We start from the raw sequence: 13856 nt of genomic DNA, 5'->3' as shown, positions 1-13856 counted from the left end.
GTAATTGATTATTTTTTTTTTGGAGGGAGGTTGATTTTTAAAAATGGAAGCCAAATTCCCCATGCTATTGTGGGTTTGTTTGGTTTTTTTGCAGGGAGGTTACTACACCTGGCAACTCGGAGCAGGGCAAAAGACTTAGAAAGATAGTTCCTGCATCCTTGCCTCAGTGAACTCATCAATTACTTATAAAGACTTTGGTGAGGCTCACCTGGAGGGGTCACCATTGCAAAGGTGCATGACCACCTGAGCACAGGAACAGCATTGCACTGGTGATTCTTTGCGGCCAGGGAGAGGTCCAGCCATTTGGTCTCCCTTTGCTGCCGCCCCCTCACCCCACCCGGCTTTGCTTTCGAAATGTTGGCAACCTTCTGAACTTGCTCTGCAGGGCCTTTTTATTGTTATTTCTGGTGTTTCCTGTTGCAACGGGCCGAGTGGCCTGGGGTCCTGCTTTTCCCTTTCCCCCGGGCGTGGGCGCGGATGGCTTGTTCCTCAGAGACGAAGATGAACGCTTTCCGGGCGGCCTCTCCCGCAGACGGCTTTGACTGCTGGCTTCGGAAGGGGGAGCCGTTCTTTGAGGCATTGCGAGTGCTCTTAGATCTGTGTGGGGTCGGGCTCCCTGGGCTCTTGGGGCTGGCAGGAGGCCTCAGCGCTGCTCCCTGGGCACTAGTATGGGCGGGATGCCTACAGAAGGAACGGAAGCAAAGAGGGGGCTGAGGAAGGGCCTTCCTTTGTTGATGGTCGGAGGATGCTTCAAACCAGAACGCTCACCTGGTTGGCATGTGCATCCCGCTGTCTTGGGGAGAGGACAGATTCCACAGCTGGGTTGGAGGAACAAGCTGCAGCGAGGGGAGTTCCATATTAAATTCAGGTATGGGTGACACCTCTGTTTTACTTATTTATACAGTGGTACCTCTGGTTAATTGGGACACGGGTGGCGCTGTGGGTTAAACCACAGAGCTTAGGGCTTGCCAATCAGAAGGTCGGCGGTTCAAATCCCCATGACGGGGTGAACTCCCGTTGCTCAGTCCCTGCTCCTGCCAACCTAGCATTTGAAAGCACGTCAAAGTGCAAGTAGATAATAGGTACCGCTCTGGCGGGAAGGTAAACAGCGTTTCCGTGCGCTGCTCTGGTTCGCCAGAAGCGGCTTAGTCATGCTGGCCACATGACCCGGAAGCTGTACGCCGGCTCCCTCGGCCAATAAAGCGAGATAAGCGCCGCAACCCAGAATCGGCCACGACTGGACCCAATGGTTAGGGGTCCCTTTACCTCTGGTTAAGAACTTAATTCATTCTGGAGGTCCATTCTTAACCTGAAACTGTTCTTAACCTGAAGCACCACTTTAACTAATGGGGCCTCCTGCTGCCGCTGCACGATTTCTGTTCTCATCTTGAAGCAAAGTTCTTAACCTGAGGTACTATTTCTGGGTTAGCGGAGTCTGTAACCTGAAGCGTCTGTAACCCGAGATACCACTGTAAAGCAATTTATATACAACCGACTCCCCAATTTGTGCCCGTTGCCATGGCTCTTCCCATTTTGGTGCTACCTTAGGCCCTTCCTGCTGGGCTGCCTCTCTCATTTTGGACACTGCGGTTCGGAGGCGTGAGTTCTCTTCCTCCAAGATGCTGATACGAATGTTGTTGGCCTGCAGCTGCTTGCCCATGTCCTCCATGACGTCCCCAGTGCCTGTGACAGAGCCAGCGAGGATAGACTGGGCATCACGGGCTCACAGCATTGAAACGGGGGATGGGGGTGGGTCAAGGCTGGACCCTCAACTTAGCAATCTCTTTCTCTTCCCTAAACTATCCCCTTCAGATTACTAAGGAGGCCTTGGCCTGCAACAGGAGCACATCTGGACACAGGAAGGTTCCTCATAGTGAGTTGCCCCATCTTGCTCAATATTGCCTACTCAGGCCGGCAGCAGCTCTCCAGGGTTTCAGGCAGGAGACCCCTGGAAACTGAACCTGGGACCTTCTGCCACTGAGCCTGTTATTTGCTTATGTGCTTATTTAGGGAAACAGTTTTTGCTAAACGATAGGAGATGTTACCTAATGGTGAGAGGTATTAGCCATGACAGCTGTGGTCTGCCTCTGAATGCCAGTGACTGGGAATCACAGATAGGGAGGGATGCTCATGTCCTTCTTGCAGGGTTCCCTTGGGGGCATCTGGTTGGGCTCTGCGAAATCAGGATGTTGGGACCAGATAGGTCCCCTTTGGACAGATCCAGCGCCCAGACTCTGATGATATTCTTAGGTGCAACTTCCAAGCCCCTCCCCTTCCTCCTATTAGCTCCTCCCCCTGGCACAGGGGACCTCCCCTCCCTTGGCCTCCTTACCTTCATACTGTGCCTCGACAGGGATGTGAAGGTCTGGGAAGAGGACCAGCAGCCTCTCCCTGTCCTTCAGCTCCTCAATCAGCTCTTTCAGCTCAGAGACGGTTGTCTGCAGCTCAGACACACGCTGCTCCAGGCTCAGCTTTTCCTTCTGCGCTCGCTCTGCCTGCTTCTGCAGCGAGACAGATGGGAAAGGATGCTCACTTTTTTTTGAACTATGACTCCCATCAGCCCCAGCCAATAGGATGCTGGGGCTGTCAGGAGCACGGCTGATGGGAGTTGTAGTCCAAAACAGCCGGAGGCTACCGGCTTGGCAAAAGCTGGCACAGATTATGGCGTATAGAAGTTTAACCTGGCAAAATGGCTAGAAAATTTTTCGCCGCAGTTTGATGAGAATTCTCATCCTTCTCTGTGCAATTTGTCCTGCGCTGGGGAGACATGGCCTGGGTCTCGCCAGAGGAGCCCATGTCGGGCATCCCTACCCTGCCCACTTCCTACAGACCTGCTGGGCTGCCAGCTGGTGCTGGATCTCCCACTTCTCCTCCTGCATCTCCTTCAGCCTCTCCTTCAAGATGTACTGGTCCTCCTCCCTGTCAGCCAGGCTGGTCTTCAGCTGCTCACACTCCTGGTCCAAATTATCCAGCTGCTTCATCAGAGTCATTTGCTTGGTCTGCAGGGACTTGAGCACGAGAGGGAGAGATCTTGTTAGTTTGGACTCAACAGATGCAAGGTGGAAAGCCAATGATTGGCCGATTGGTCACGTTGAAGGGGCGGGTTGTAAATGGTGGGGGGTGACAGGTTAAAGGCATTCTGCAATGCTCAGCAGTAGAGCATCTGCTTCACCTTCAGAAGGTCCCAGGTTCAACCCCCAAGTAGGCCTGGGAAAGATTACCTGCGTGAAACCCTGGAGAGCCGCTGCCAGTCAGTGCAGACAGCACTGAGCTAGATGGACCAGTGGTTTCACTCTGGGATATCTCCATTGGTAGAGCATGAGACTTCATCTCTGGGTTGTGGGTTCGAGCACCAACCTTGGTCAAAGGATTCCTGCACTGCAGGGGGTTGGTCTAGATCAGTGTTTCCCAAAGTTGGGTCTCCAGCTGTTTTGGACTACAACTCCCATCATCCCTAGCTAGCAGGACCAGTGGGCAAGGCTGATGGGAATGGTAGTCCAAAAAAAACAGCTGGAGGCCCAAGTGTGGGAAACCCTGAACTTCCCTTCCAGCTCTATGATTCTGTAATTCTAAGAAGATTCCTACGCGCTGCAATGGGGAATGAGATCCAACCCGCCTCCTCCGCCATGGGGCTGCAGGGAGTTAAAGTCAGGGTGGTGTATTGGTTAGTGTGTTGGACTAGGACCTGGGAGACCAGGTTTCACACCTCCACTTGGCCATGAAGCTCACTGGGCGACCTTGGGGCAGTCCTATCTACTTTGTAGGTTGGTTGTGGGGAGAACTAGTATGCAAGCCACCTTGAGCTCCTTATAGGAAAAGGTGGGAGATAAATGAAATAAATAACAGCATCAAGAATAGGTTGCCCACCCTGATGCCCCCAGCCACACCTCTTTGTGCCGGAGCACGCTCTCAGCTTTGGCCTTCTCCTTCTCCAGCTCAGTGATGGCCCCGTTCAGCTGCTGCTTGGTACTCTCCAGTTGGCTCGTGAGGACCCCAAGCTGGTCCTTCAGCTTGTCCACCTCTGCTTTGCACACCTTCGTCTCCCTTAACTCCTGCAACAGCTCACGCTTCGCTCGCTCTGGGGAATGCACAATAGCTCAAGAGCAGCATGTCGCACACTAGTGGTTTGCAATTTCAGATTTCAGGCAAGGAAGCAAGAGTCAGACTGGTCCTTAAATACAGTGGTACCTTAGCTCTTGAATTTAATCCATTCCGGGAGTCCGTTCAACTCCTGAAATGGTTCAAAAACCAAGGCGCAGCTCCCGATTGGCTGCAGGAGCTTCCTGCGCTCAATTGGAAGCTGCAGAAACCATGTCGGGTGTTCGGCTTCCAAAAAACCTTTGCAAACTGGAACACTCACTTCTGGGTTTGCGCCGTTCGGAAGGGAACCGCCAGAAAGCCCTCAATGCTAGATCTCAGAGTCGGGGCTGAACGATGGATGTGGAGGCGCTCCTTCAGGTATTCACCTGAGGCTGGGGGGGGGGCTGGTCACCCTCTCTCAGCCTCCACGTGGAAGAGGAAGCAAGCTCATTTTCTGCTACTCCAGAGGGTAGGATCTGAACCACCAGATTCAAATGACAAGAAGTTTCCGACGAAGCATTCGGAAGAACTTCTCGATGGCAAAAGGACAGTGGAACAGACTCCCTTGGAAGGTGGCAGCCTCTCATTCACAGGGCGTTTTTGACAAGGTTTGATGGCCATAATCATCATCATCATCATCATCATCATTTATTATTTGTACCCCGCCCATCTGGCTGGGTTTCCCCAGCTACTCTGGGCGGCTTCCAACAAAGATTAAAAATACATTAAAATGTCACACATTAATAACTTCCCTGAACAGGGCAGCCTTCAGATGTCTTCTAAATGTAAGGCAGTTGTTTATCTCTTTGCCATCTCTTTGGCCATCTGCCCAGCTTTATTTAACTGTGATTCTTACATGGAATAGATTACCCTTGGGACCCGTCTCAACTTTACAGTTCTATACCTCTATGATCCTCTTTCCTCCATCTGCAGTACAGAGAAAATGACACTGGTCTATTATTTGGGACAGTTAGCGGGTCTGCAACAAGATACCGGTTGGTTTGTTTTTACAGTCAAGCAGTGTATTTTGTGAAATAAATTACATTAAATGTTCTGAGTCTTGAGAATGGCCTGTATGAAGTGCTGCCTGGCGTTCCTCTTACCCAGCCCTTGGATGGTGTCTTCCTGCCGTTGGAGCTTCTCTTTCAAGGTGGAAACGTTCTGCTCCAAGGCAGCGGCTTCTGGAAGTAGTCAAACAATGTCACCGGTCAGCATGGACCGTAGAGGAAGACAGGAAGCTGCCTTATGCTGAGCCAGACCCATCGATCCATGTAGCTTGGTGGGTCTGCACTGACAGCCCGTTGCTGAGACGGAAATGCAGGAGCCCTTCAGGATCAAAGGTTTGGGACAGACTGGGGTCACATCCATACCATACATCTAAAGGACATGGTTCCCCTCAAAGACTCATGGGAACTATAGTTTGTTGAGGGAGTGTAGCTCTCTGAGGGGTAAACTATAGTTCCCATGATTCTTTGGGGGAAGCCATGTGCTCTAAAGATACGTATGTGCAGCCACAGCCTGGCAGGTATCGGAATGGAGAATGGGCAACCTGTTGCCCTCCGGATGCTGTTGCACACCTAAATTGCAGGTTCAATCCCCGTAAGGGATAGCTGCACATTCCTGTATTTGCAGGGGGTTGGACGCAATGATCCACAGGGTCCCTTCCATCATGATTCTATGATTCCCATCTTCCCGGACAACTGGCTGTGATGGCTGTAGCTGTTGACAGTCACAGTCCTTGGGGTCTCAAATTTCAGCGGTGCCCTGTGCAATGCCAACATTTAGCGCACACACACACCCCGCCTTGCACTTTCCTGTCTACAATATATTTGTGGCACCTCCAAAGCTCCACACCCAGTACGACTCAACCGAACCAGTCGCGCTCCCTTACAGTTAAAGTCCAAAAAACATCCACAGGACAGGTTTCGAGATAGGACTAACTATACAGTTCTACCTCGAAAGTTGAACCGAATCCATTCTGGAAGTCCATTCGACTTTCGAAATATTCAGAAAGCAAGGAACAGCTTCCAATTGGTTTCCGATTTTGCAGGTGCACAAGAAACAATAGCGGAAGCCATGCCGGACATTTGGCTTCCAAAAAATGTTTGGAAACTAGAACACTCACTTCTGGTTTTGTTCGGGAGCCAGAACATTTGAATCCCAAGGCATTCGGGAGCCGAGGTACGACACAAGTGAGAAGTGCTAGAATTTTTGTCCCGCTCCTCTCCAGCTTCTGCTGCCTCTGATGTTGGACTTCTCTCTGCCACAGACTCCTCCTGCTCACTAAACCCTGTTGCCTCTTTGGCTTTTGATGCCTCCCCCCCCAGTCTGCTCCCTCTTCTCCCTCTGACCACTCACCCTACTCCAGTCCCCTGGGGGTTCCCTTGGGGATTCCCCAGCTGCTGCCTCCCACCACTCCTCAGCATCCAGCTAGTCTCTGTGACCTAGAATTTCACTTCTGAGAGGGAGGAGGAGAAGAGGAGGAGGAGGAGGAGGGGAGGAGGAGTTTGGATTTGATATCCCGCTTTATCACTACCCTAAGGAGTCTCAGGGCCTAGGGCTAAACCACAGAGCCTAGGGCTTGCCGATCAGAAGGTTGGCGGTTTGAATCCCCGCGATGGGGTGAGCTCCTGTTGCTCAGACCCTGCTCCTGCCAACCTAGCAGTTCGAAAGCAAGTGCAAGTAGATAAATAGGTACCGCTCCAGCAGGAAGGTAAATGGCGTTTCCGTGCACTGCTCTGGTTTCACCAGAAGCGGCTCAGTCATGCTGGCCACATGACCCGGAAGCTGTCTGCGGACAAATGCCAGCTCCCTCGGCCTATAGAGATGAGCGTGCAATCCCAGAGTCGTCTGTGACTGGACCTAATGGTCAGGGGTACCTTTACCTTTAAGGAGTCTCAAAGCAGCTAACCATCTCCTTTCCCTTCCTCCCCCACAACAAACACTCTGTGAGGTGAGTGGGGCTGAGAGACTTCAGAGAATTGTGACTAGCCCAAGGTCACCCAGCAGCTGCAGGTGGAGGAGCAGGGAATCAAACCCAGTTCACTAGATTACAAGTCCACCGCTCTTAACCACTATGCTACACTGACTCCCAGGGATTCCCTGGGAGAAGCCATGGCTATGAAAATGGTACAAACCTGCTTTAAATACATGGTGTGGATGTGAGCTGGCTGAAAGAAAGAGACGGGAAAGGATGCTCACTTTTCTGGAGGTCCTCCTTGCCCATCCTCAGGGTGGCCATCATCTGCAGGTTCTCCGTATTCCTTCTTTCAAACGCCTGCTCTGCCTCCTTCCTCTTCTGCTCCTGCTCCTCTCTTTCCTTCTGAAGGCGGCTGTCAAAAGTCTCCAGCTGCCTCTTGAGCTCGCCCTTCTCCTTCTCGGACTCTTCCAGCTCCCCCTTCAGAGGGTTGATGAGTTCCATCAGCTTCCGGAGGTGCTTGTTGATCCGGGAGAGGTCCTTGCTTTGCTCGGACGCCCAGTAGCTGATGTCCACAGCCGTGAGTGGTTTGCGGCCCAGGGTCTCCTCCACCATCTCCAGGAACCTGCTCAGAGACGATGGGAGGTTCTGGCTGTTGCAGATGCCGATGATGGCGCTGCCCACTTCCCGGAGGCTGAGCTGCGCCCTCTCGCACGCGTCGCAAGGCACCAGGGATGACTCGATGGTCTGACAGTGGGTGCTGCAGATGGGCTTGGCGGCCCCCTGGGCTGGCGGTGCCTCTGAGGAGGTGGCGGGGCAACCGTCCAGCAGCCTGCTGCTGGCCGATGAGGTCAAAGGGGAGGACCGGAAGCTGGGCAAAGTCACATCTGACTCCGAGAAGCAGATTTTTAAAGACTCGTTCTCAGCTTTCGCCTCCTGGAAGGAAGCATTTGTGCCAACAGCATCCTCTCTGCTGCGTTTTTTCTAGGTATAAAAGAGAAAGGGCAGCATTAACTTTCCAGGTTTTTATTTTATTTTTGGAGGATCACAGGAGAGGTTTGGGGGGGAAAGGAAGTTTGGGCATGTGCTGTGATCAGACATAAAAGTAAAGGTAAAGGTAAAGATACCCCTGACCATTAAGGTCCAGTCGCAGACGACTCTGGGGTTGCAGCGCTCATCTTGCTCTATAGGCCGAGGGAGCCAGCGTACAGCTTCCGGGTCATGTGGCCAGCATGACTAAGTTGCTTCTGGCGAACTAGAGCAGCGCACAGAAACGTCGTTTATCTTCCCGCTGGAGCGGTACCTATTTATCTACTTGCACTTTGGCGTGCTTCCAAACTGCTAGGTTGGCAGGAGCAGGGGCTGAGCAACGGGAGCTCATCCCATCATGGGGTTTCAAACCGCCAACCTTCTGATTGGCAAGCCCTAGGCTCTGTGGTTTAGACCACCAGAGTCCTGTGATCAGACATAGTTTGATACTAAGAACATAAGAAATATAAGAACGTAAAAGGAGACTTGCTAGATCTTGTTTGACATCCATGGCCAACTAGATGCCCCAATGTGAAGCATGGATGCAGGATGTATGTGCAAGAGCCCCCACCCTACTTGCGATTCCTGGCAACTGACATTCAGAGGCGTACTGACTCAGACACTGGAGGGAGAACATAGCCATTGTGGCTAGCAGCTACCGACAGCCTGATGATCCACCATAAATTGGTCAAACCCTCTTTTAAAGCCATTCATGTTGGCAGTCATTACCACATGCCCTTGGGACTGTGACTCTTAACTCTTCCCAAGGATTCAAATGATGGCAGCTTGTCCTGTGCTGATAGCAGAAATGGTTGACCCCACTTTTCCACCCGTAGAAGTGCTCAAGGAGCTTTTCCAGCACTGAGCGTATGATGAAAGATCATTTGTATCTTGCCTGCCTGTTTGGATACCTGCAATGCTTTATGGTGCTGTAGTGTGATCAACGCAACAAGGCATGGATGGGGCCCTGCGACCTTCCAGGTGTCAATGGAAGTCCAGCTCCCATCAGCCGCAGCCAGCAAGGCTACTGGTTGACTCAGGGATAATGGGAGTTGTAGTCCAGAAACATCCAGAGAGCCACACATTCCCCATCCTTGCTGTAAAGGGCAATCCTGCAGCCTTTGAAACATCAAACCCTCCCTGTCAATGATTTTGGCAGCCTGAGACTACAGCCTAAGTGCGTGATTTATGTTGACAGGTGGGTATCGCCATCTCCAACTCCTCGAAAGATTCCATCAACGGTGTCTACAAAAAATTATACACATCACATGGGAAAACAAGTGAACTAATGCTAGTATACTGGAAGAATCAAAGCTCACCAGTGTTGAAGCAATGATTCTTCAACATCAACTACATTGGACTGGTGATGCCTGATTATTGTCTTTCAAAGAAACTACTTTATTCCAAACTTAAAAATGGAAAGCGTAATGCTGGCAGTCAACAAAAGAGGTGTAAAGACTCTCTCAAGGCAAATCTAAAAATATGTTGTATAAACACCGACAACTGGGAAACCCTGGCCTGCGAGTGCTCCAATTGGAAAACAGCCTTTACCAAAGGTGTCTTGGACTTTGAAGACGGTTGAACTCAGGACGAAAGGGAGAAACGAGCTAAGTGGAAGGCACGCTGGGCAAACCCTCACCATGGTGAACTCCCACCCAGAAACCAATGTCCCCACTGTGGAAGGATGTGTGGATCCAGAATTGGCCTCCACAGTCACTTACAGACTCACTGTTAAAACAGTGTTTATGGAAGACAATCTTACTTGGCTACAAGTGATCGCCAAAGAAGATCGGATTGGAACCTCAAGCACCTGTACAGCCAGCCCTGCATCTCCTGGGGATCTTTCAGCAGCAGACCTCACTGGTGCTTTCAGATTTGCATGGAAATATTCTTGGTACTTTCCCACTGCTTGGAGAAGTGAGATAAACCACACCTATCTGGCCAGAGGAACGTTTGGTCAGTGTGCATGCAGAAGCAGACCAGCCCACCGGGGCAGCCTACCTCAGAAGCCAGCTGCTGGTAGAGGGACCCCAATTTCAGCATGCTGTTCCAGTACTTCTTCACAGCCAGCCCGATAGACATGCATGGTCCTGTTGTTCTGGATGGGGGCACAGCTTGTTCACTGATAAGGTTCTCCGTGTATCTGGTGAAGCTTTGGAGCAGCAGCAGCAACCTTCAGAGGACAGAAAGGACATCCTGCTTCAGTTTTGTAGTTTGTGTTTGAACCCCAATTTTCTTTCCAAAAGGAAGCCCAAAGCAGCTACTGGCAGCAGACCAAAACATGTTCTCAAAACCAACCACCACACCCTCCAATGTGTTCTGGGCCAGCTGAAGTTTCCAGACAGGATTGTAGGAAGCTGTCATTGGTCCATCTAGCTCAGTACTGTCTACACTGACTGGCAGCAGCTCTCCAGGGTTTTCAGACAGCGGTTTCTCCCAGCCCTACCTGGAGGTGCTAGGGATGGAACCTGGCACTGCTCTGCCACTGAGCTACAGCCCCTCTTCTTGAAAGAATACCCCATATATTGTGGGATATAACATAAGCAGTCAAGTACAACACTTCCTATTTGCCTAGAGTGGACACAGATGGGGACGTTGATCCAGCCAGTTGAACTTCCTGTTACACCTGGTCTGGAGCATCCTCCCCCTGCATGTGACCAGGTAGGTGGGCGTGACCCTTGGAGAGCTCACAAAAGGTAAAGTCATGCAGCTACCTTCCTCTCTTGATGCCTTTTCTTCTCTTGGACTGCACTGCTGGCTCTCTGCCAGTAGCACATGGGCCCATCCTTACAAGGATGTGAGCCACACTGTATCTGTAACTGCAAGCTAAAGCCTGCCTTCAGGGATCCAACTGTGAACTGAATGTGAGTAAACTTCTTATTACTTTTAAAAGAAGCTTCTTGTGTCTTTATTCTTTTTAGGAGGGATAAAAGGGGTCTTACCAGGAATATACTCCAATCTGAATAAAACCAGATTGAATTGCTAAAGTAAAGAGACTCAAGCAAATCTACCAACTAGCTTTCTACTGTGTAAAGGGGAATGAGCTCTGATATATATATATATATATATATATATATATATATATATATGTGTGTGTGTGTGTGTGTGTGTGTGTGTGTCTCACTAATGTGAGTTTGGAAAGATAAAATTTAATCAATATATCCTCTCCTAGTATCCACAACGTTCCCACATATATAATGGATGCAGTAATCTAATTCAAAACCTGGCGCATTCATTGGGGTTTACTTCCATTCCAAGTTAAGAGTGGCTCAACAAGGAATCATTGCAGAACCGCCGGACCTACCCTCACCTGTCAATCACTAGTTCCAGAAGAACCACGTGGGAATGATGGGTAAACTCAGGGTCATGCTGTGCAAAGTCGTAGTGCTCAAGCAAAGCAACCAAGTCCAGGTCACAGGACAACTTATCAGGAAACTTCCAGGACGGGTAGCGAACAGCCCCGGCTCGGGTGAAGACGCTGAGGACGGTTCCCTGCAGATCCGTGATGTCCTTCCGCAGACTCTCCATGTAGTTTTGGTTAACCAGCAAGGTCACCATGTTGCCACGCTGGTGTCATTCCACCAACCACCAACCGGGTCTTAGGGCAGATGTTCCTGGGAAAGGCACAAGCAAGACCCACCTACCTTCATCAGGCTAGTCAAGGCAGGGGGAAAGTTGCAAGAGGGGAAAGGTTAAGTTTCCTTCCTGAGTTCCCTACAAATCATGCCCCAACCATATTACAAGCATGGGGAACCTGCCGCCTCAGGTGTGAATGTAGCCTTTCCGCCACCCCTTATCCAGCTCTCAAAACATTCCCCAGGCCACATTCCTCCCTAACCCTGATTTCACTAGACTGTACAACCAGAAAAACTGTGAGCCATTAGAGTTTGCAGCAGCATAAATTCCCCCCCAAAACAGTATTTTTCTCTGTTACTTTAAAGCAGTGTACAAAGCACATTGTCTTGTCGGCAGCCTCAAAAACTGCCATGCAAAGTAGGCATGATTAACTTCATTTGCTCCCTGCTTGCTAAATTTGTGCTGCGTCTTGCAGCCGGCCTCTTAACACTAGCATTTGGCAGGCATGCTACTGCATAATATGGGATGCAATCCTCCTACACACATTTTATTAGAAAGCAACCTTCACACAAGGAAACCAATTCCCAGGACATTGTGTATACTAAAGGTAAAGGACCCCTGGACATTTAAGTCCAGTCAAAGGCAACTAAGGAGTTGGGGCGTTCATTTTGCTTTCAGGCCTAGGGAGTTGGCATTTGCCCACAGACAGCTTTCTGGGTCATGTGGCCAGCAGGACTAAACCGCTTCTGGCTATACGGGACACTGTGACGGAAACCAGAGCACACGGAAATCCTGTTTACCTTCCCGCCGCAGCAGTACCTATTTATCTACTTGCACTGGTGTGCTTTCAAACTGATAGGTTGGCAGGAGCAGGGACCGAGCAACGGGAGCTCACCCCTTCATGGGGATTCGAACCACCGACCTTCTGATCGGCAAGCCCAAGAGGCTCAGTGGTTTAGACCACAGCGCCACTTGCGCTTTGTATACCTTACATACTAGGTTAGCATTTCCTATAAATGCTAAATATAATTTATTTGGGTTGTTAACAGCACCCCTGGAGGTGGGAGGAGGTGGAAGGAAGGAAGGCACTCCGCACATGCTCAGACACACTCTTGTTGAAGTGCCTTAAAGGGTCCCTATTGCGGGGTGTGTGGGGTGTGGAGTGGATCTCCACCAAGGAGGGTTGATGGGAGGAGGGTCCTGACTGGGGTGCAGTGCCAGGCTAGCTAGCAGGCAGCCACGAGTAGCCCAGGCTGGCGAGAATCCCTGTTGCCAATAGACTTCCTCACCTTCCCGCCCAAAGGAGGGACGAGGTGGGCAAGACCCACCTGCCAAACAGCCGCCGCCGCAGCCAGGCTCTTCCGCTCTTCCCAAGCCTCCGCTGCCATGGCAACCCCGAGAGCTTCTTAGGCGCGCCCCCTTTGCAACTGAGCGGATAAGCCCCGCCCTCTTTGCTACTCAGCCGATAAGCCCCGCCCCCCAGCCTTCTCTATAGAGATATAGGAAAATCTGCGTTTCACAAAACGTTCGGTTCGCGTTTGACCAGTCGCTCTCTGCAGAGCGGAGCCATGTTAGGGAAGGAATCCGGGAGGGCAGGGGGATGTCCAAGCGTCTTCCGACACGTCGAAGACCCAAGATTTTTATTGTGGCACTTTAGAGACCTAAGGGATGTACATACTGCGATAGCAGAGTTTCCTTAATCAGATGCATTAAAGTTGGATAATTGGGCTGCTAGATCAGAAGGAAATCCCGGTGGGAGGGGAGGGATGTGAGGAAGAGAATGCGAAAACGGGAAAAGTCTGACAAACTGTTTTTAAAAATCAATGCACGCAATAATAATAATAATCGCACTTGCCCCCGCTCACAACGATATTGGCCAGAACTGGGTGGAATGAGGTGTTCCCTTGACATCCCTCAGGGTGAAACTCATCTATACTGTGCTTGATATTAAAACAGGATTGAACAGGATGAGATTTACTTTCGAGTAAACATGCATAGGTCAGGTGTATCCTTTATTTTATTTCAAAATCATGTTTTCATTTGCAAGGACATAAAGAAATAATGCGCTCGGGTCTGGAAGTGAAGGTTAAAGGCTCTGCAAGTATTTGCCTTAACTTTATGTGAAGAATCAGGGGAGCCGCAGACTCTCATCGTCTCCGGTGCCTCAAACGGGCTCGAAGAGGACAACGCGCATGCGCCAAACAGCCCCCCTCCATACAGCCTCTCCTCCTTCCTTTGACGTGGCCGCTCTGCA

General features: G+C 50.7%; 1 protein-coding gene across 3 annotated transcripts; it reads right to left on the bottom strand.

The window, feature by feature from the left end:
• Nucleotides 1–374: 374 nt before the first annotated feature.
• Nucleotides 375–13083, bottom strand: CCDC157 (coiled-coil domain containing 157; the record flags this gene model as incomplete). 3 transcript variants are annotated; one of them, XM_081892334.1, is made up of 11 exons in its annotated part: nt 12931–13083; nt 11337–11640; nt 10028–10199; nt 7282–7981; nt 5184–5261; nt 3888–4078; nt 2832–3008; nt 2333–2501; nt 1544–1683; nt 769–836; nt 375–681 (listed from the first exon to the last, which is right to left on the bottom strand). In XM_081892334.1, the coding sequence occupies exons 2-11, from the start codon at nt 11582–11584 to the stop codon at nt 399–401; spliced, it is 2226 nt and encodes a 741-aa protein (XP_081748460.1). In that variant the 5' UTR covers nt 11585–11640; nt 12931–13083. The 3 variants fall into 3 exon arrangements, with proteins under 3 accessions (XP_081748460.1, XP_081748459.1, XP_081748461.1); XM_081892333.1 differs by having other exon boundaries at nt 12892–13047; XM_081892335.1 differs by lacking the exons at nt 375–681; nt 769–836; nt 1544–1683; ... (4 more) ...; nt 7282–7981; nt 10028–10199 and having other exon boundaries at nt 11333–11640; nt 12892–13048.
• Nucleotides 13084–13856: the final 773 nt, after the last annotated feature.

Source organism: Podarcis melisellensis (assembly GCF_964234715.1).
Source record: "Podarcis melisellensis genome assembly, chromosome: 16".
NCBI classification, from domain to species: Eukaryota; Metazoa; Chordata; class Lepidosauria; order Squamata; family Lacertidae; genus Podarcis; species Podarcis melisellensis.
Note: the sequence above shows the minus strand (reverse complement) of the source record. Positions and strands in the feature narration are given on the sequence as shown.